Source organism: Taudactylus pleione, unplaced genomic scaffold (genome assembly GCF_031769625.1).
Source record: "Taudactylus pleione unplaced genomic scaffold, aTauple2 ptg000247l, whole genome shotgun sequence".
Lineage (NCBI taxonomy): Eukaryota > Metazoa > Chordata > Amphibia > Anura > Myobatrachidae > Taudactylus > Taudactylus pleione.
This window is the reverse complement of record NW_028284649.1, coordinates 361,164-381,655: the sequence shown is the minus strand read 5'-3', so window position 1 is coordinate 381,655 and position 20,492 is coordinate 361,164. Positions and strand designations below refer to the sequence as shown.

General features: G+C 48.1%; 1 protein-coding gene across 1 annotated transcript in view; it reads right to left on the bottom strand.

Moving 5' to 3' along the window:
• COPG1 (coat protein complex I subunit gamma 1) overlaps positions 1–20,000 on the bottom strand; it is a 33,408-nt gene extending 13,408 nt beyond the window's left edge. Inside the window, exons 1-11 of the mRNA XM_088479832.1 lie at positions 19,844–20,000; positions 8,379–8,431; positions 7,226–7,306; positions 4,691–4,762; positions 3,705–3,784; positions 2,498–2,573; positions 2,311–2,403; positions 1,896–1,982; positions 1,651–1,808; positions 1,435–1,568; positions 592–659 (exon numbers count right to left, since the gene is read on the bottom strand). Of these exons, the coding sequence (XP_088335958.1) occupies positions 592–659; positions 1,435–1,568; positions 1,651–1,808; positions 1,896–1,982; positions 2,311–2,403; positions 2,498–2,573; positions 3,705–3,784; positions 4,691–4,762; positions 7,226–7,306; positions 8,379–8,431; positions 19,844–19,880 (939 nt within the window). The 5' untranslated portion in view covers positions 19,881–20,000. The remainder of the gene's footprint in view (positions 1–591; positions 660–1,434; positions 1,569–1,650; positions 1,809–1,895; positions 1,983–2,310; positions 2,404–2,497; positions 2,574–3,704; positions 3,785–4,690; positions 4,763–7,225; positions 7,307–8,378; positions 8,432–19,843) is intronic.
• Between the last annotated feature and the right edge of the window lie 492 nt (positions 20,001–20,492).

Sequence of the window (20,492 nt, the reverse complement as noted above, 5' to 3'; positions counted from 1 at the left end):
GATAAAACAAAAACAATTTTAAATAGTCCAATAATCTGGGCCTCAAGGTCAGGACTTTTATCTATCCCTGTGCTTTATCAAATACATGTAAAGGAGTCTTCCACTGTTACACAACTGGCTTGTAAAGTGCATGTCCCACGACTCATTTAAAATTTATTTCTGGCTCTTTCAGTTTGGTCTTTATATCATCAGACAAGTCTTTATTCAGATTGTGCTAGAATATGACACAAAGGTGGTCTCTAGATACAATAGTATCGAATGTAGAGAGCACGGCAGAGTTGTGTCTTTAGCCAGGAAAACAAAAAAATACAGTGGTGGCTGATGATATAAAAGGCACAGCTGAAAAACACAGAAGGCAGCCAGAAATCAATGTATTTAGAAAGAAGTCGCAGTAGGGGTAGGTACCAGCCTACAAATCAATGTGATCTGATGGTGGAAATCCTCTTTTCCCCTGCTGCACAATACACGTAATGCAGGTCTACATTATTCCAGGCAATAATATCTGAAATGGGGAAAACTAAACAGCTTGAAATTGGTCAGTAAAGTCTTTTAGCTGCTAGGTTTTTAAGTCACCAGATGGGCGCGCAGTACCTTGTTCAGGGTTCTGACGGCAGCGTAGCGAAGGGCGGCTTTGGGAGAGCTGCAAAACAGCTGTAACACTAAATAAAAAACACAAATTACTCAAATGTTCTGTTACAGGAAAGGATCAGTTTTAATCATGTGTGCAAGCGATACATTATTACTCTGCATTATAGTGAACATTGTGAGTTTGTGCATTATAGTTGAAAATAAAAATAACAAACTGTACCTGTTGTTGCCTACATTGTGGAGGCAGCCATTTTGTGGGCTAAACCAATATCGATGGATGTTTCAGACAAATCAATGCTATAGAAACAAAACTGCGCCCAGTGATTGGCGCAAACTTTGGAGAGTTAGCAGGTGTGGTAGGCTTTAGTGAAAAGGTGAGTAATTAGAGCACGTTATTATGCAGGCAGTCTAGGCGAAAAGGTTTCACTTGTTCTAGTAAATTAATAGGCTGCGGCTGTCTGACAAACATCTCTCTCCATATTAAGGCCCCCATACATCAGCAATTGATTGCAGCGATCGTTCAATTTGCAATCGATTGTGTATAAAAATCTTTCCCTTTTTCAATCGATTGCAGATTTGCCACAATCGATTGAAAAGGGGAAAGATTTTTTTATACACAATCGATTGCAAATTGCACGATAGCTGCAATCCATCTCTGATGTATGGGGGCCTTAAGGCCAGTATTTTGGTTCCGACCAGGGCCCGATTTATGTGTTCTCTATGGGTACAGTAATCAGGTTTCCTCCCACAGTACACTCTGTCTTGCTTAGTGCAAAAGTATTATTAATGTATCAGCATTAGATCTGGTATATGAATGAAAGCTCCAGGCCCCAGATCCACACTCACCGGACACGGCAGGAGCCAGCTCTTTGGCAGTGCAGGAGGGCAAGTTGACGATGGCAGAGGCAGCTTCATAGACGACCATTTCATGCTTGTTTCTCAGGCAGCTCTCAATGAAATCGAACAGCGGACTGTCCCGGCTGGAAGACAACGGCCGTTACTACCCAACCTTACATGTGCGCAGCGTGCAGCACCTTACTAATGAGCCCCAGAGCCCCTCACCTCCCATCCTCCTCCTCCAGCAGCTTGCTGGCCACGCGGATCATCATGCAGTAGGCGAAGGGGGACTTCAGGCCGTGGCGCATGAACTTGCTCAGCATCTTGTTGACGGAGAGGCGGTCGTTTTTGCGCACGTGATACAGCAATCCCAGAGCGTGATACTAGGGGAATAGGAGTCAGATGGTCACGGCACTGGACAAGCGGCTGGGAATGTCAGATGTTCCTGTGCTTCTGTATAGAAATCTCACCTGTACCATCATGTTATCACTGGACGCCGCTTCCTGCGCCTCGTTAACCCAGCGCTTCACTACGTCAAAACTCGTCTTCAGCAGGTGCTGAGGGGCAAAACACACGTCTCAGTAAAGAAAAGGGAATAACAGACTTTTTGACAGTATATACACACGTACGAGGGTCGCCAGCGAGGATCTATTATTCAATGTGCAGCATTGTACAGAAATCAGACCCAACGCCCTCCAGATCAACCAACCAATCACCTATCTAGATTTTTCACGTAAGCCATGCCCTCTCATACCTATGAAACATTCAAGCGGTACTTTGGTCTGACGGATAAGACATTAATGGTATAAACAAACTTACTTTAGGGGGTACAGTTTTATATCATTAACAGGGGCGTATTTGAAAGAAAACTCTTTTGCCACGTACCAGGGAGGAGACCAGGGCAGAGCTGGATACGCTGGGCATCTTGTCCACTATCGCCTGTTTCATGTAGCGCTCAATGGCCTGCAGCATCGTGTTCTAAATACATACAGACAAGGAGTTACCACGCGACACCTGATATCAGTCATCAGCTAGTGGGAAGAGAAGCCGGCTGGCTGGACAAGCAACGTACGTCTGTAATTCTGCACAGAGCTCGCACTGCGGGGCCTCTGTAGCTGTCGTCCTTCCCTGTCATGTCTTTGGTTAAGCTGCAAAGAGAACAAACACTTATCATCATTTCAGCCAGAACTTTGTTAAAAAAAAAAAGTTATATATAAGCTTTATATCAGTTTCCCAAGTGGCAGGTTGTTGTGTTTTAAAGCAGAGGTAGGAAAGTAGGGGCTCTCCAGCTGCTGTAGAACTACAAGTCTCAGCATGTCTCACAAAATGACGGTATCCAGCCGTTACAGCATTGAACATCCTATAATGCCCAACAAGCAGTGACTATACAGGTGTTGTAGACCTAAAAGTCCCATTATGCCTAGAAAGCAACTCCACAAATCCCCGCATGCGACACTGGGGGGCAGATGACACCGGGGGGGGGGGGGCAGATGACACCAGGGGGGGGGGGTGGGGGCAGATGACACCGGGGGGGGGGGTGCAGATGACACGGGGGGGGGGGGGGCGGCGCAGATGACACCACGGGGGGGGAGGGGCGGCGCAGATGACACCTAGGCAGATGACACCGGGGGTTTGGCAGATGACACCGGGGGGGGGGGGGGCAGATGACACCGGGGGGGGGGGGGGCAGATGACACGGGGGGGGGGGGGGCGGCGCAGATGACACCACGGGGGGGGAGGGGCGGCGCAGATGACACCTAGGCAGATGACACCGGGGGTTTGGCAGATGACACCGGGGGGGGGGGGGGGCAGATGACACCGGGGGGGGGGGGGCAGATGACACCGGGGGGGGGGGCAGATGACACCGGGGGGGGGGGGCAGATGACACGGGGGGGCAGATGACACCGGGGGGGGCAGATGACACCGGGGGGGGGCAGATGACACCGGGGGGGGCAGATGACACCGGGGGGGGCAGATGACACCGGGGGGGGCAGATGACACCGGGGGGGGCAGATGACACCGGGGGGGGCAGATGACACCGGGGGGGGCAGATGACACCGGGGGGGGCAGATGTACTGCTGCCTTCCTCCAGTTACAAGGATACTGAAAACTATTCATTTTGAAAATAAAAAAATGTAAATCACAGAAAATCCACGTCTTGCTGAAGAAGCACCTTTCCCTGCAGACTACCAATACCAGGCAGGAGACATGAAGACACAAGGTCACCTGTGGTGAATAATACCAAAGCCTGGCACTGCGGGCGTGCGATGGAACACTGACCTGCTGGTGACAATGATCACGTCCTCAGAAATATTCGCCATCTCCTTTATAGTCAGGTAGCACATTCTGCGGAGCGTGGGCTGGGGAAGAAACGCATTTCCGTGGTCAGTAATACCCCTCACATTTACACAGGCGGTATGAAATGTATGTCCCTCATTCTGTCATTATATACAGGTCACGTGTTATCATGCCAACTAAAGTATGGGTTAGAACCATTAGTCTTCATTCTAGCACCCTGCACTTGTCAAAACATGTGCAGTGTCTCTGTCCTGCCTGGGGTGTCTCACTCTGCTCTGGTGCTTCTAGCACACTCTGGTGTGTATCTCAGCAGTTTGTTGTATCAGCTGAGTGTGCAAGAAGCACCAGAGCAGTGAGTGACACCCCAGGCAGGACAGAGGAACTGCACAGGTTTTGACAAGTGCAGGGTGCTAGAATGAAGACTAACTACGCAGAGATACTTTATTATAGGGTCATAATAACATTAATGGACAAATGTGGTGTAACCTGGAGTAGCCAGATGTTTCATTTCTTTTATTAACCGTACTTGAAAAAATGACAATGATCTGTCTGGTTGCTTATCCAGTAAAAGGGTAAAATATGAATGCTCAGGAACCCCGCAGATGATGGGTGCTGGACTGTGAAGACCCTGTTTCCTGGACTTCCCTTAGGAATGTACACAGTACCCAGATATAATGTGAACCCAGAGTGACGTGTTCATCGGCAGATGCACCAAACGCACTGAGATCGTGGTATTTTGGTCCATGTACGAGATATGAGCAGATGATGGGAGAGTGTGAAACGCTGACATGTAAATGTATTTTTATATGGGAGGGCAGGATGAATGGGGAATTATATCTGCTCAGGAAACCACAAAGCTGCGGGTGTCCCCTGGGCCGTCTCTCGCCCAACACGAATATAACTGGTTTTACCAATAACAAAAAATTTCAGTGATTTCCTTCCAGGATACATTGCTTGATGCCACTTACATCATTGGACTGGAACAGTTTCGTCATAGCAAAGAAGGCTTCTGTTGCCTCTGTGGCGCCCATGTGCTCACCCTACACGATAAGACAGAGAATAAATCGTAATACGATAAAAAGGTTTCCTGGAGGTGCACATAAAGCAACCATCGCACTTTACCGTCATTATGTAAGAGACATTTAGACTCTGCTATATGATACATAGTGGTTGAGGGGGCAGCCATTTGTGGGCTGAAAAAAATAAGTGTGCAGCCAGTACATTTGCTGGGAATTTGGCCCATTACCAAGGTTAGAAGGTAACAAAATGGCTGCCTCCATAGTGTCTAGTGGACGGGTACAGTTAAGCTGGCCACACACTAGACCAACTTGCATCCAACCATTCAACTAGTTGATTGGTTGGAATGAAAATCTGGTAACGTATGGGAGTAACTGATGATCAGCAATTTGCTCCTAAATGCCAGAAAACAGATGAAAATGGCGTCAGACAAGTTTGTTAAATGTTTGATCTAAACAATTTGTTCATACAACAGTTTTTGTCCATTTTCCGGCATTTGGGAGCAAATTGCTGATTGTCATTTGCTTTCATACCTTACCAGATTTTCATTCCAACCAATCAACTAGTTGGCAGGTTGGATGTAAGTTGGTCTAGTGTGTGGCCAGCTTTAGTCCAATTAGGAAATACTAGAAACATCTGACAGATCAGGGAAATGTAATATCCTGCTAGTTGTAGACATCGGCGAGATCCTTGCCAGTTTAAAAAAAAAAAAAAAAAGGGCACGCTAGCCAGGATCTCGCGGTACCTGCATCTCACAGGCTATTGTATTCTGCCCGCTGAGAAAGAAAGGCCACAGATCGCTATGTAAGGCTGGGGGTAACAATGAGATTTCCCATAGCAATTACATCGGTAGAAAAAAATAAATAAAATAACTTAAAATTCCCTTAGACAGTTACTACAGTTTATTGGACAACGTCACGCCAGCGATCTATGCCGACAGCAACCACAAAATGCTGCTGGACAGCACAGCGCTGATGAGATCCACGACAATTATCGGGGACACAGAGTATTTACTGCTGTCAGGCAACAACTTGTAGCCCTTATTTGTGTAGGTCACCCCTCAGAAATCACATGAAGAAGCACCATATTAGGGCAGTGTCAACCAGCAGCTGAAGAACTGCCACGGTGACGCTAACCCCCGCGGCAGGGAATATCTCTGCGCCCCACCGGATTGTCAGATACCATGGATTTCAATAGCGCTGCATTTTCCATTAATGTTTATCCACCAGAAAACTGCCAGCAGCAATGACAGCAATCTGCGGGAGTATAGCACACTGGTGTAACTTGCTGCAATACGATACAATGGCTGTAAAGGAGAAGTTATTTGCAGAGTATTTCTGATGTGATAAAATAAAGGCTGAGCGATTGTTCCCCCTGTACTGAATACACGGTGTGACATTCAGATTCCATTTATTACAACATATTCTAGTAGAGTAAATCTATGTAAGTAGTAATTGGCGACTCAGTAAAGAGGATTCTGCAGTGTGACATCCGCACTAAGGTGTAACAGATGTCCCTGGGACATTAACTGTAGATACATTTAGCTGTGGTTTATACAAATATAATCGCGCCTTAAATAAATCCCCTTTGTGACAGCAGTCTAATAATAGCGATAGTTGCAGCTCTATATCACCCTAGATGTGTCCACACAGCAGACTGTAATACGGCCCATAATGAGATGGGTGTAACCTCCCCATCATACACAGTAAGACCCAGTAGATGGGACATTTAGGCCATCAATGAGCTACGGACACCCACTGGTACCAGTATAGGGCTATTGCTTCCTGACAGCTGAGAGTAGCAAAAATTGTGCTAGAAGTGCATGGCTGACCCCCAGGAAATGATGTATGGTATAAGCAAATACCTATCTACGTGCTGCCAAGGAGGGGGTACCAGGCCCTTCTCTTTAGAGATGAGGGCTTTTTCGGAATACAGTATAACTAAGAGATACCCGGAACACAAGTGGTCAGAGGCACCGTGCAGCGCACCAAGGGGGAAGCATCTACTGATATGAAGCCTGAGACCCTGACTTGGAATAAAATTATAAACCCTGCTCCTACCTACTATGCCGGAGAAACTTAAGCTGGGTACACACTTAATGTGTACCCAGCCGATGTCACGTGCAGCAGGTCCCGGTGAGGGTGCAGGCATCAGCAAGTGCGTACATACTTGCCGATGCCGGCAGTGGAGGAGCGAAGGCGGGAGCACGCATCGTCATCGACATAGCCGGTACACACTGGCCGATGTGGACGATATGGTCTAGTGTGTACCCGGCTTAAGCCTGGAATGGGAGGAGTCTGCTTTTCTCCTAGTGCCCTGCCTCCTAGGGAGTGGAGCTTACCCATTAGTAATGTTCCCCAACTGCAGGAGTAAACATTAGCACCTTTACCTTTGAAGACAATCCTCCTACTTACACACGGAATTATACAACACCCCACCCTACTTATTACTATAACACAAATATCGCACTGGTGGGTTAAACAAACCTGGTTTATCAGGTACAATATCTTGGTCAGGATGTGAGCACATTTTCGGGGGTTGATCGGAGTCTCGTTAAACAAACGAGCCTAATAATGAAGACAGAAACAGCAATGAGTAAGAGGCCGTCAGCATTCGCATACACTTACTTCATTACACATATGCAAATACTTGCAAGCCGAGCTACACAATAACCATCGGTAAAAACACTCACAGCACTTTAAATAGTTTCCTATAGAGAAGTGTTATATATATATATATATATATATATATATATATATATATATATTGGTGTAAACATTAACACAATTTATATTTACTGATGGAAACATGGCGGCTGATGCAGTAAGTTATATGCACGGTCTGTTATAGAGATAATAATGTATCTGCCTATTCCCTAACATGTAAAGGCGGCAGATCATCGGTCCCCTGTTCACTAACTCAGCTGCAATTAGACCTATAATTATTTATGGGACATCATAAAGACTAATAAAAAGAAAGGAAGAATTATTATTTTATCTCCATAAACACTACACATAATCTACACAGTGGAGGCAGCTAATATGTGTACTGAAACTACATCGGTCTGCCAATGTACTATAGGGAGAATGTAATCCCTCTGCGATGTGCAGCTGTGCATACCTCTGAGATATACAGTAGTACAGCATCGCTCATCTTCCTGGGCACATTTATGGGGTGTGAGGGCAGACTGGCCATGTTACTGTCCACAAGATTGGTACCGAAATTCGTAAGACTCTTTGGCCCCCATTTATTAATGATCGCTTTTGCAATGCGTTCAGGGCATGACAACATGATGCCTGTTGCGGTCCCTCCTTAATACATCAGGGGGATTCTTAATATTTGAGTTAAACCCCCGAAAACGGGTGTTTTCAGGAATTATACCTCAAATATACTTTGATAAATGGGCCCATTTGTGGTCACCACCGAAACATTAACAAAGAATTTGTGATACCTCCAGGACAAAGTACTAAACAAACTGTCCTCAAGGCTCCCCTAACAGTCCAGGTTTTAAGAATAGCACAATGACTTAATTAGTACCTCAGCCAGTCTGATTACACCAGCTGTGCATAGATGTAAGTTTGTGCCCCTCACCCCCCAAACCTCAATAAGCAAAAGTAACAGCAAAACATAGGAACTTACCTCCTGGAGGACCGCACTTTTCTCTAAGTGCTGGAACGGGTTGGAGCCACCTCCTGAAATTGCAAATACAAAAATGATAACTCGGCTGATGTTCCGCATTATGTATTCCTGTACAATTTTACATAGTTACACAGGCCAGTAAGTTCTTGTCAAAATCATGTTTTATTCAACTTGCACATCAAATAGGACTACCACTGTGCTCCCACCTCCAGAGACAACAGGGATTCTCAAAAACACACACTGATCCGTATCATCGCTGCGAGTAGTTAAGAATTGAGCAGTTACCGTGTTGTAGGCTGAACTATTAGTCATTACCTGCATCTCATAAATATAAGTCAGGTCTCATTAATATTAGTCAGGCTCACCAATGTAACAGGTTTCCAGCTAACTGATAGGCTGCAAACTGGCTCAGCTAAAAAAGGTGTTTGGTAGAGAAATTAGACCAGTGGTGCTCAAACTCGGTCCTTAGGACCCCACAAAGTTCATGTTTTCCAGGTCACTCAGGAGCTGCACAGATGTATTCATTACTCACTGACATTTTAAAAGATCCAAAGGTGGAGCTAATTATTTAACTTGTAATTCTGTGAGGAGACCTGGAAAACATGCACTGTTTGGGGTCCTGAGGAGCGAGTTTAAGAACCTGTGCACTAGACCAACTTTCATCCAACTAGTTGATGAAAAATCTGGTAAGGCATGGGAGCAAATGATAATCAGCAATTTGCTTCCAAACGCTGGAAAACAGACGAAAATGGTCGTTCAGACAAGTTGGTTAAATGTTTGATTTAATCAGTTTGTTTTAACAACAGTTTTTGTCCATTTTCTGGGGTTTCGGAGCAAATGGCTGCTTGTCGATTGCTTCCATCCCTTACCAGATTTTCATTCTAACCAACCAACTAGTTGGATATAAATTGGTCAAGTGTACGGCCAGTTCATTCTCCAGCTTACGCAGCCTGGTCAAAATACAGGTCTAGGATTGCCCTGCATAGAGGGTGATTGATGATATTATATGTACTGCTAGTGATCGCGTTAAGCAAAAAAAAAATGTGGGTCCCGGGAACCCCTCTCTTTAAAAAATTGGGGCCCTACTCCACAGTTTCTGAGTCCCATCACAATTTATGCTTCTGAGCTTCCCATATGCCATGAGACCACCCCACATGCCCTACACATACTGTACACTATGGAAAGTCAGTCACCAAACACCATGGTAATGGAATAATCTGCAGCAAAGAAATTAGGGACAGTGATCTTCAAAAATATTAGAACATTTTTAAGCATACAAAACATATTCATTAATATATTACAGCATAGCCTTCAAATATGACAGTGCTGCATACCTAAAGTATATCTGAGGTTTCTATGTGCACTCTTTTTAAGGAAACTTTTGCATCCTTCACAGGTAAAAAAAAACAAATCTGGGGTAGCCCTTTCCCATCCCATTAGTGTCATTGTTGGGATCTCCCAGCAGGGTTGCATAAATTTAATTTATTTTTTTTTTGTTTTAAAAAAAATCAAAAACCAATTTATTTGATTTAAATAGGTTTTTAAAAAAAAAAAAAAAAGTTTAAAAATGTGAAACGTTTACTTAAAAAAAAGGTCATAAAAACTCCTATTAAAATCCAAAAACATCTGATTTAAATCAAATAAATCAGTTTTTGATTTTTTTTTTTTTTTTTAAATCCAATTTTATGCAACCTTGCTCCCCAGACACCATGGCCGTAATGGCACCCAAATCAATAAAACGTATGAAATGAGCATAGACTATAAACCCTTCCGAGTAAATATTAAAAGGACACTGTAATTTTAGCCACTTACTGTATATACTTTTCTTAACAAGTCCATTTCTTATAGTGTGAAGACCTAAACTTAACATTGCAAATTATTGCATCTAAGTGTGTTTGTAGTGTAACACCACAATATAAATGTAATGAAAACAAGAGATATGGTAAGAACTTACCTTTGTTATCTCTGTTTCTACGAAGTCCATAGGGTCCACAGGGTGACCTTGGGGTATAGCTGGATCCTGGATCCTCGGGCACCACGGAGTTAAAGCTTTCAGCTGCTCCCAGGATGCACTTGGGTCCAACCTCCCCTATACCCCGCCCCCGAGCCACAGGCACCTCAGTTGGTAAGCAGCCCAGGCCGGAGGAGGAGACGAAACAGAGAGAAGGAAGACTGGAACACACAAGAAACCATACTCACAGAAATGGGAGACGGAAAACCGGTGACCAGTCACAGAGCCCATATGAAGCCAGGTGCGTCAGGGCGGGTGCCCTGTGGACCCTATGGACTTCGTAGAAACAGAGATAACAAAGGTAAGTTCTTACCATATCTCTTGTTTTCTACTTCAGGGTCCATAGGGGTCCACAGTGTGACCTTGGGGATGTCCCAAAGCAGTCCAACTAAGGGCGGGGACGCTCCTGTGCTGATAGGAGAACCCGGCGCCCAAAGGATGCATCCTGAGAGGCAAAGGTGTCAAACGCATAGAACCTCAAAAAGGTCTGAATGGAAGACCAGGTGGCCGCCTTACACAGCTGAACAGCAGCCCAAGAAGGGCCCACAGACCGAGTGGAATGAGCCTTAACAGAGGCTGGAACAGGTAAACCCTCCTGCATATAAGCCTCAATAATAACAGAACGAAGCCAACGGGCTAGAGTCTGTTTGTTGGCAGGCCAACCCCTCTTGCGAAAACCAAAGAGGATAAACAAAGAATCCGACTTCCTCACAGAACTAGTCCGGTCCACATAAACCTGGAGTGCACGGACAACGTCTAAGGAAGCCTCCCCAGCCGAAAGATCAGGCGACTGAAAGGCTGGTACAACAATTTCCTGATTAATGTGGAACCTGGAAACCACCTTAGGCAGGAACTCAGGACGAGTGCGAAGCACCGCTCTGTCCTGATGAAAAATCAGAAAATGGGGACGACAAGAAAGCGCCCCCAAATCTGAAACCCTCCTGGCAGAAGCAATTGCCAAGAGGAAAACCGTCTTAAAAATTAGCCACTTGAGCTCCACTGACTCCAAGGGCTCAAAAGGCGGACCCTGTAAGGCACGAAGAACCACCGCCAAATCTCACGGGGCCACAGGTGGCACAAAGGGAGGCTGGATTCTCAAAACTCCCTGGAAAAAGGTGTGTACGTCCGGCATAGCAGCGATCCTGCGCTGGAACCACACCGACAGAGCAGACACGTGCACCTTCAGCGAGGAAAGACGTAATCCTAAATCCAAACCCGACTGAAGGAAAGCCAGAATACGCGAAACCCGGAACACCTGGGGATCATAGTTTCTGGCCTCGCACCACTGAAAGAAAGTGTGCCACACTCTGTGATAGATCCTCGCGGAAGCAGGCTTGCGCGCCCTCAGCATGGTGGTAATAACGGAGCCAGAAAAGCCCCGAGACCTCAGGACGGCTGTCTCAAGAGCCACGCCGTCAAAGATAGCCGACCCAGATCCGGGTGAAGACAGGGCCCCTGAGACAACAGGTCCCGCCGTTGAGGTAGGAGGTACGGAGCGTAGATGGACAGGCTCCTCAGATCGGAGTACCACGGCCTTCTGGGCCACGCTGGGGCCACCAGGATCAGTGTGCCTCCGTCCTGTTTGAACTTGCGCAGGACCCGAGGCAGCAGAGATATCGGAGGGAACAAGTAAGCCAGTTGAAACAGCCATTTCACCGACAGCGCGTCTATCAAACTTGCGCCTGCGTCCCTTGTCCTTGACCCGTACACAGGCAGCTTGTGATTGTGACGGGACGCCATCAGGTCCAGCTCTGGCAGCCCCCACTTGTCCACGAGTAGTTGGAATACCTCTGGATGAAGCGACCATTCCCCGGGATGCACGTCGTAATGGCTGAGGAAGTCTGCCTCCAAATTGAGGACTCCTGGGATGAAAACTGCCGAGAGAGCTGGAAGATAGCGCTCCGCCCAAGCCAGGACGCGGGACACCTCCGACATCGCAGCTCGACTGCGAGTCCCTCCCTGGTGATTGATGTATGCCACCGTGGTGGCGTTGTCTGACTGCACCTGAACGGCCCTTCCGTGAAGAGCGGTGCCGGACGACTGCAGGGCTCTGTATACTGCCCGCAGTTCCAGGATGTTGATGGGAAGAAGCGATTCCTCCGCCGACCAACGACCCTGAAGTGACAAGGAGCCTGTCACCACCCCCCAACCCCGGAGACTGGCATCTGTCGTGAGCAGAACCCATTCCGGGATCCAAAAGGGGCGCCCCTCGAGGAGATGAGCCGTCTGCAGCCACCAGGCTAGGGACAGGCGCACCTCCGAAGACAACACCAGCATCTGAGAGCGGATCCTGTGTGGCAATCCGTTCCATTCCGAAAGAATCAGCCCCTGCAGGGGCCTGGAATGGGACTGGGCAAACTCCACCATGTCGAATGCCGACACCATGGACCCCAAAACTCTCATCGCTGAGTGCACCGACACTCTGCCACTGCTCAGACAACTGTGAATCCGCAGCTGTAAGGAGGAGACCTTCTCTGGAGTCAGAAAAATCCGTTGCTGACGAGAGTCCAGCAGGGCCCCCAAATGAACCATCCGCTGTGATGGGATGAGGGAGGACTTCTTCCAGTTGATCAACCAGCCGTGCGCCTGTAGACAAGCGACCGTCAGGTGGAGATGCTGGATCAGTACCTCCGGGGAGCTTGCCAGCAAGAGGAGGTCGTCTAGATGCGGTAGCAACCGTATTCCCTGGCTCCGAAGATGAGCCGCCATGACCGCCATCACCTTGGTAAATACCCTTGGTGCCGTGGAGAGACCAAAGGGTAGAGCCCTGAATTGGTAGTGGTTGTGGAGAATAGCAAACCGCAGAAACCATTGGTGCGATGTTGCTATAGGCACATGGAGGTAGGCGTCCTGGATATCCAGGGAGACCATATAGTCCCCTGGTTCCATCGCCAGAATGATGGAACGCAAAGTTTCCATCCTGAATTTGGGAACCCTGAGAAACCTGTTCAGGGACTTCAAATTGAGGATGGGGCGATGAGAGCCATTGGGTTTCTGCACCAGAAACAGCGTAGAGTAATACCCCATCCCACGTTGAGACTGTGGCACAGGTATAATGACCCCCGCCGTCAGCAAGGCCTCTATGGCTTCCTGAACCTGCAAGGCCTTGGTTTTGTCCTGAGAAGGACTTGTGCAAAAAAACTGGCCAGGCGACCTGTGCCGAAAAGACAGGGCATACCCCTGGGAGACCACTTCTCGCACCCAGGCATCCGTGGTGGTATTGTGCCAGCACTGGGCGAATTGAAGAAGTCGGCCTCCCACTCTGGGGTCCCCCAGAGGGAGGCCCGTCCCATCACGCAGAAGGCTTATCTTCTTGCTTGGAAGAAGGGCGCCTAGCACTCCAGGCTTGCTTCCTTGGCTTTGAGGCGGTCTTGGGTGCGGACTGCCTCGGGAAGGACTGACCCTTTGCCTTGCCCTGAACCTGAAAGGAACGAAACGCCGAGCTCCGGACCTTAGCAGGTGTAGTAGCTGAAGGGAGGAAGGCTGACTTGGATTTTGCCAGGGTATCTACTATTTTGTCCAGGTCCGGACCAAATAGTAATTCTCCATTAAAAGGTAAGGCCTCCAAGCCTTTCTTTGAATCCGCGTCTGCTCTCCAAGACCGCAACCACAAGGATCTACGAGCAGACACTGCTGCGGCCGAAACCCTAGAGGTCAACAGGCTAGCATCCAACGATGCTTCTCCAATGTAGGAGGCGGCATCTCACATCTGTCCTAACAACGCCCTCTGGACGTCCGGAGCTTCATCCGTAAACGTTTCCTCCAAGGCGTTGGCCCACCCCTCAATGGCCTTGGCCACCCAGGAGATGGCCATGGACGGCCGGGCTACAGCCCCTGAGAGAGAATAAATAGACTTTAGACAAGTCTCCACCTTCCTGTCCGTAGGATCCTTCAGTGAGGATATAGACGGCAATGGCAAAGTAGCACTCCTGATGAGGCGTGTTACATGGGAATCGACTGCAGGCGGAGTTTCCCATTTCTTACAATGCGCTTCCGGGAATGGATAATTGGACGCCAAGCGTTTCTGTGGCAGGAAACGCTTACTGGGTGTCTGCCAGGCCACCGCCATGTGATCAGTCAACTGATCAGACAAGGGGAACGCTGCAGAAGTAACCTTAGCTTTTTTAAAACTAGGATACCTCGACTTGGGAGCGGGTGCCTCATCCTCAATCAGAAGAATGGCCCGCACCGCCTTAACCAGAGCCCGCACATTGATGGAAGACTTAGTGTCTACCTCCTGGACTGAGGCATCTGAGGCTGAGTCATCCTGCACCTCACCATCATCCGAGGACCCCTCAGAATCCGAAAGATGCGCAGCCTGCGCCATGACTGAGCGTTTAGACGCCCTGGAGGGCACGTCACTGCGCAACATCGACTGAAAAGCCGAAGATGCTGCCGCCAAATCTTGGACAGTGTGGGAAAGCGCATCCACCCAGGGTGGAGGAGCTGCCACAGGAGCCTGAAACGGCACCACAGCCTGCTGTGCCACAGGGGTGGACTGAATATACATTGGCAACCCCGCATAGGGACCAACAGGCTGAGACCCCGGGGGAGTCTGCAATAATTGTGGGACACCCGGGGAATGGGGGATGGCAGGCAGGGGCATCGCCCTAGTAGGGGCGGCAGTCGGGACCGACAGACGGTCCGCGATGGACACCAGCACCTGGGAAAACATCGCCCATGGTGGCTCCTGCGACATGGGAGGTTTAGACATACCAGGGAGCGCCTGGCACCGTCCGCACAGGCCGTCCTGTGGCAAATCCTCCCTATCCACTCCTGCAGAACAGCGCCTGCAGGAGAACAATACCGGAGCCCCGGAGTGCTCAATCTCCTCCTCAGACATGACTTAGGAAGAAAACGTGCGCACTCACCAGTGTGCTGAACAACAGCCCACAATATGGTACTGTGTAGCACACAACTGTATGTGACGGACCTCACAAATACGTGATTTATATAGGCGAGGTCTGTAGAAACACCCTTCCCCCGCACACCTGTAGGGCTTGTAGGAGAAGGAAAGGGATAGGTATAGGCTGACAGTAAGTAGAAAAAAGACAGACAGGCAGCACTAGCAAAAGTCACATACCATGCAGGAAGATATACTCACTGCACCTTTCCACTACAATCAACCTCCCAGATTCAGTGTCTGGGAGGGCTATAGTGCTGTGTACACTGTCCTTGTCGGGGGTCCGCGTGCTCCCTGAAGATCTGCGCTGCCACTTGAAGAAAATGGCCGCTGGAGACCTCAGAGGAGGAGTGGCCCGAGTAGCTGCAGCTCAGCGACGCCAGACTACGAGCTGAAAGGCGCGCTGAGCTGAGGGGAGGAGCCGCTAGACAGGGAAGGCTTCCTCCCCTGGCTAGCATATTTAACCCCCGGGTTGCCGGCATCCCGCTTGCCGCATAATTTACCCTGGTGGTCTAGTGGGGTATTCCTCCGCTGGAGGGGAGGCCCGCCGCCACCGCTAGCGCCCCCGGTCTGTCCCCTAGACCGGGGGCATGGGACTGCATTTACAAGGAACCCGCGCACCGCCGCTAATCAGCGGTGCGCGGCTTACCTTAATCTCCCCGGCGTCTTCCGGCAGCAGTCCCGGGGGAAGCCAGAGTCCGGCTAGTACAGACTCTGGCTTCCCCCGCCGCGATCCCCAGTTCAGTGCTGGCGTCGCGGCGCCAGCAGGGAGAAGGAGCGGCAGCGTGGGCGTCTGTACAGACAGCCCATTGCTGCCGCTCTGGAGAAAAAAACTATAGTAAAAAAAATTTAACTAAGTTAAAATAAAAAGCTTTAGGGGGCTGCTCCTGCAGCCCCCCCCCCCCGCAGGGTGACCCGACTCCGGCCGGGCACCATCTTAAACTGGGGTGCCTGTGGCTCGGGGGCGGGGTATAGGGGAGGTTGGACCCAAGTGCATCCTGGGAGCAGCTGAAAGCTTTAACTCCGTGGTGCCCGAGGATCCAGGATCCAGCTATACCCCAAGGTCACCCTGTGGACCCCTATGGACCCTGAAGTAGAAAGGGTAAGTGTATTGCTGTGCTAATAAAAACTGATCATCAGGGTGAATGCAAAATGCATGTAGTGTGTGTCTAATAACAGGTGTCCCCCCCACGCCGTCGTGCGTCGCTGGTCGGCATCGGGAAGTGTGTATACACTTGCCGATGCCGGGCCCACCAATGACAATACCATCGCATACACACATTGTATAGTGTGTATGCGGCTTACCATGCTTAATGGTTGGCCCGCTGCTGTGTGTATGAGTTGTAGTGGGGTTCTGTGGGGTTGGCTGTAGTGTTATGGATCTCTGCAGGGTCGTTTGTGTGTGGGGATCTGATGTGTCCTGTAGGGTGAAAGATGGGTGACTCTACAGAGTGCAGAGAAAAAGAAGATACTGCCAATACATCCAAACACGCTCCTCTTTCCTTTATTTCTTGTATTCTTTTCTAATCTAATATTTCAATTGAAAATAATGGTGCTGTCAATACTTTAAACTAGTAATATACATAAGAAAAGATAGTATTTATGGTGCACTCTGGGTGTGTTTGCGCAGAAATAGAAGTGTATTTATGTATCCATCTGATGCTCCAAATATAGCTTTTATTAGTGATTTTATTAAATGGGTGCATAATTCAACATGTTCTCTTCAGGCAAAATAAAATATAGAAGAGTTTGTGAAAGAAGTTAGAAAATCAGTGAATTCAAAGTTGTTATCTGCAACGGTGTCCAGATCTCATTTGCTAACTGGTATTATCTTTAGCAGATATTATTATTAGTAGTGGGTTGTATGCCTATGGCAAGAGACCCCTGAGAGTTAATATTATTATTACAGGTTGAGTCTCCCATATCCAAAATGCTTGGGACCAGGGGTATTTTGGATAACGGAATATTCCGTATTTTGGAATATTTGCATTTAATAATGAGATATCTTGGGAATAGGACCCAAATATAAACACAGAATGCATGTATGTATTATATACACCTTTATACACACAGCCTGCAGGTCATTTTATACAATATTCTCAATAATTTTGTGGCTCAAACAAAGTTTGTGTACAGAAATGAAATTAATTTATGTTTCATATACACACAGCCTGTAGGTCATATTATACATTATATTTAATAATTTGTGCCTTAGACAAAGTTTGTGTACATTGATCCATCAAAAATCAAAGGTTTCATTATCTCAGTCATGCCAAAATTATTCCGTATTTCGGAATATTCCGTATTTCGGAATATTTGGATATGGGAGACTCAACCTGTATCTCTATTTAAGGATGTTAGTTCTCATAAACCAGTCTCCCATAGAGGTTATTCGTTTTTGTTTGAGGGTCCAGTTCTTGTAATATTAGATAATTATATAGCAAATTGTTACCTCTATTACACACATCTCTGCTGGTTTTATATGATACAATATTGAAACAGTATCAGATGGAAGCAAAACACTTGTTATATTTGTTGCAATTGGTATTAAGTACTCTTTCCGGAATGCAACAGTTATGTACTTATAATCAGCACATACGTTATTTTCACTGACAGAAACCTCCTGTATGTGTGTGATAATTGTATGCATATGCTACTGTTTGGTTTTCAGAGATAATTCAATAGCCTCTATCACTATATGTGTTTTCTCCCCCCAGACCCTGTGATTGACATTTGTGTCACTGCAACTTCATGTTGTGCTTAATCTACTGCAGAGTCTCACCCCCTTTCCCAGGCTGTACTATCAGAGCAATACATTAGTCCAACACAGTGCAGCCTGGCCAAAGCAGCAACCATGGCGACGGCCATCAAAGGCCGCAGATGCATGCAGGAAGTGGGATTGGTATGAATGACCGCCGGACGAGAGCACGGCGGTCGAAATCCCGACGCCAGCAGGCCGAACAGCGGAGATCCCGACGCAGTTGAGTAAACTACCTAACCCCCCCCTCCCCCTCCTTTAGAGGTGCCTAACCCTAACCTCCCCCCTTAGTGCCTAACCCTAACCTCCCCTCCCCCTAAACCCAACCCTCTGAATAAGGCCCTCTGTACGGAGTGGTGTAAAATATGTGATATATAAAGAGTAAGACCAAAAAGCAAATCAGTACTCCAACTGCTGTTAAAGTACATTTCTATTCTTTTATAATATCTGCTCATTAATGGAGATAGTTTTCCAATAACACTTAAAACCTAAATAAGCTTCCAAGGACAAGCTTCCTTGTTCTCCAGCACCCAACCACAACGTGGGGGTTGGAGAATCCCTGATGTGCCTGGTTCTCCTCAGCCCAAAGCTTGAGGTTTGTCGAGCTTAAAGCATCAGTTAAGAGCACCGTCCCCGATCAGCTTGGTGCTAGGTTTCCCCAGCAAAGGGCAGATTCTATCGATTTAACGCGGCCACAGCTCCGGCTTTTGGGAACCCAAACTGATCGCCCCCAGCAGTCTACAAGGGGTCAGCCGCTTTACGTCATGCACAACATGCACAATAAGTAATGGGCGCCCACGGCACTCATCGGCAAAATAATTTAATATTACTCGCCGGGCGCCTACAAAAACATTCCGCAAAAGTTAATTCCGCAGCACCACTGCGTCGTTTAACGCTTTCCCACATTGTCAGATTCACTAAGTTATGTATATAGTGCAGCACTTTACAGTCATTCACATCAGTCCCTGCTCCAGTGGAGCTTATGATGTATATTCCCTACATGTACCAACACACAAACATATACACACACGTTATTTTTTTTATCAGACACCAACTAACCTGCCAGTGTGGTTTTCTGAGCGTGAGTGAAAGCTGGAGCACCTGGAGAAAACCTATGCAAACATGGGGAGGACATAGAAACTCCACACAGATAATGTGTTGGTCAGGTATTGCACCGATCACCTCATGGCTGTGAGGCAGTAATGCTAACCACTACACCAACTGTGCTGCCCAGATTTTTTGGGGGGTTTGGCTTTTAATACTTGTTTATCTTACATTAAAATGACTCTTTACTTTGATTAAACATGTTGTTTTAGCTATGCGGCCCCTGAAGTGTAAGTGATTGCCCGGCATGGACCGACCATGTAATGATGCTCTCCCAGGAATACAGCGAGCAGCGATAACCGAGGAACTATATCTACTATACTGCTTTAGGGAGTGGGATATATATATATATATATATATATACACACACACACATACATACATACATACATATACACACACCACACATGGTGGATACAGCCTGAGTGCCTCAACTGGTTGGGCACTACATACATCCCAATATGAGCTAGCGGGGCATGCTGGGACTTGTAGTTCCCCAGTTGCTACAGTGGTACAGGTGGCCCCTAAGCCTGGTACTGTCCCTGGCTGCTGCCTTTAGAAATGTGATGGCTCAATGTCCACAGTGCACGGCCTGGCTCCAGGAACTGACCAGCACCGGTCACGAAGGCAGCCATGACTGGCACCCGGGCACCGGCAGCCAAATACCCGCACAGCCCCCAGACTCTCACCGGACTCCTCGTCCTTCTTATCGAACTTCTTCAGCATCTCTGTCGCCTGCTCCGATCCGCGCCACTTCCTGCTTCTGCCAGCCTGTCACCGGGACACGTCACCCCTGACAACACGGCAGCGCATGCGCGAGGGGTGAGAGGGCAGGAGGCTGCGCAGGCGCATTGGGGGGGAGACGGGCGCAGGCGCTGGGGGAGTAATAGAACGTGATGGAGGAGCGCATGCGCAGAACGTGAGCACTACAGTAAGAAGAACCGTCATGTGGCTAAGTGCGCCCTCTAGCGGATTTATTTTTATTTCACCAAAAACATATCTAGGACACAAAAAAAAAAAATGAAACGTCATTTACAGCCAGAGGGTGGGGACACATGTCTAATGGGACAGGGAAGGGATGGAAACACATGTCTGGGAAAGCGGGGGGACAGGTCTGGGGACCCAGCAGTAATGGGTCAGCGAGGTGGGAGAGGGGTCTTCTGACATAGAATGCATCTCTCCCACCCCACCTCCCTCACCAGCATTTATATAAAGCACTTGCGGCTTATACTGTATCGTAACTAGGGGTGCGCGGACGGTGCTGTTGCACAGGGCGCAGGGCCCAGGGGGATTCCAGGACAGGGGGCGTGACCAGGGGGTGTGGTCAGGGGCAAAAAG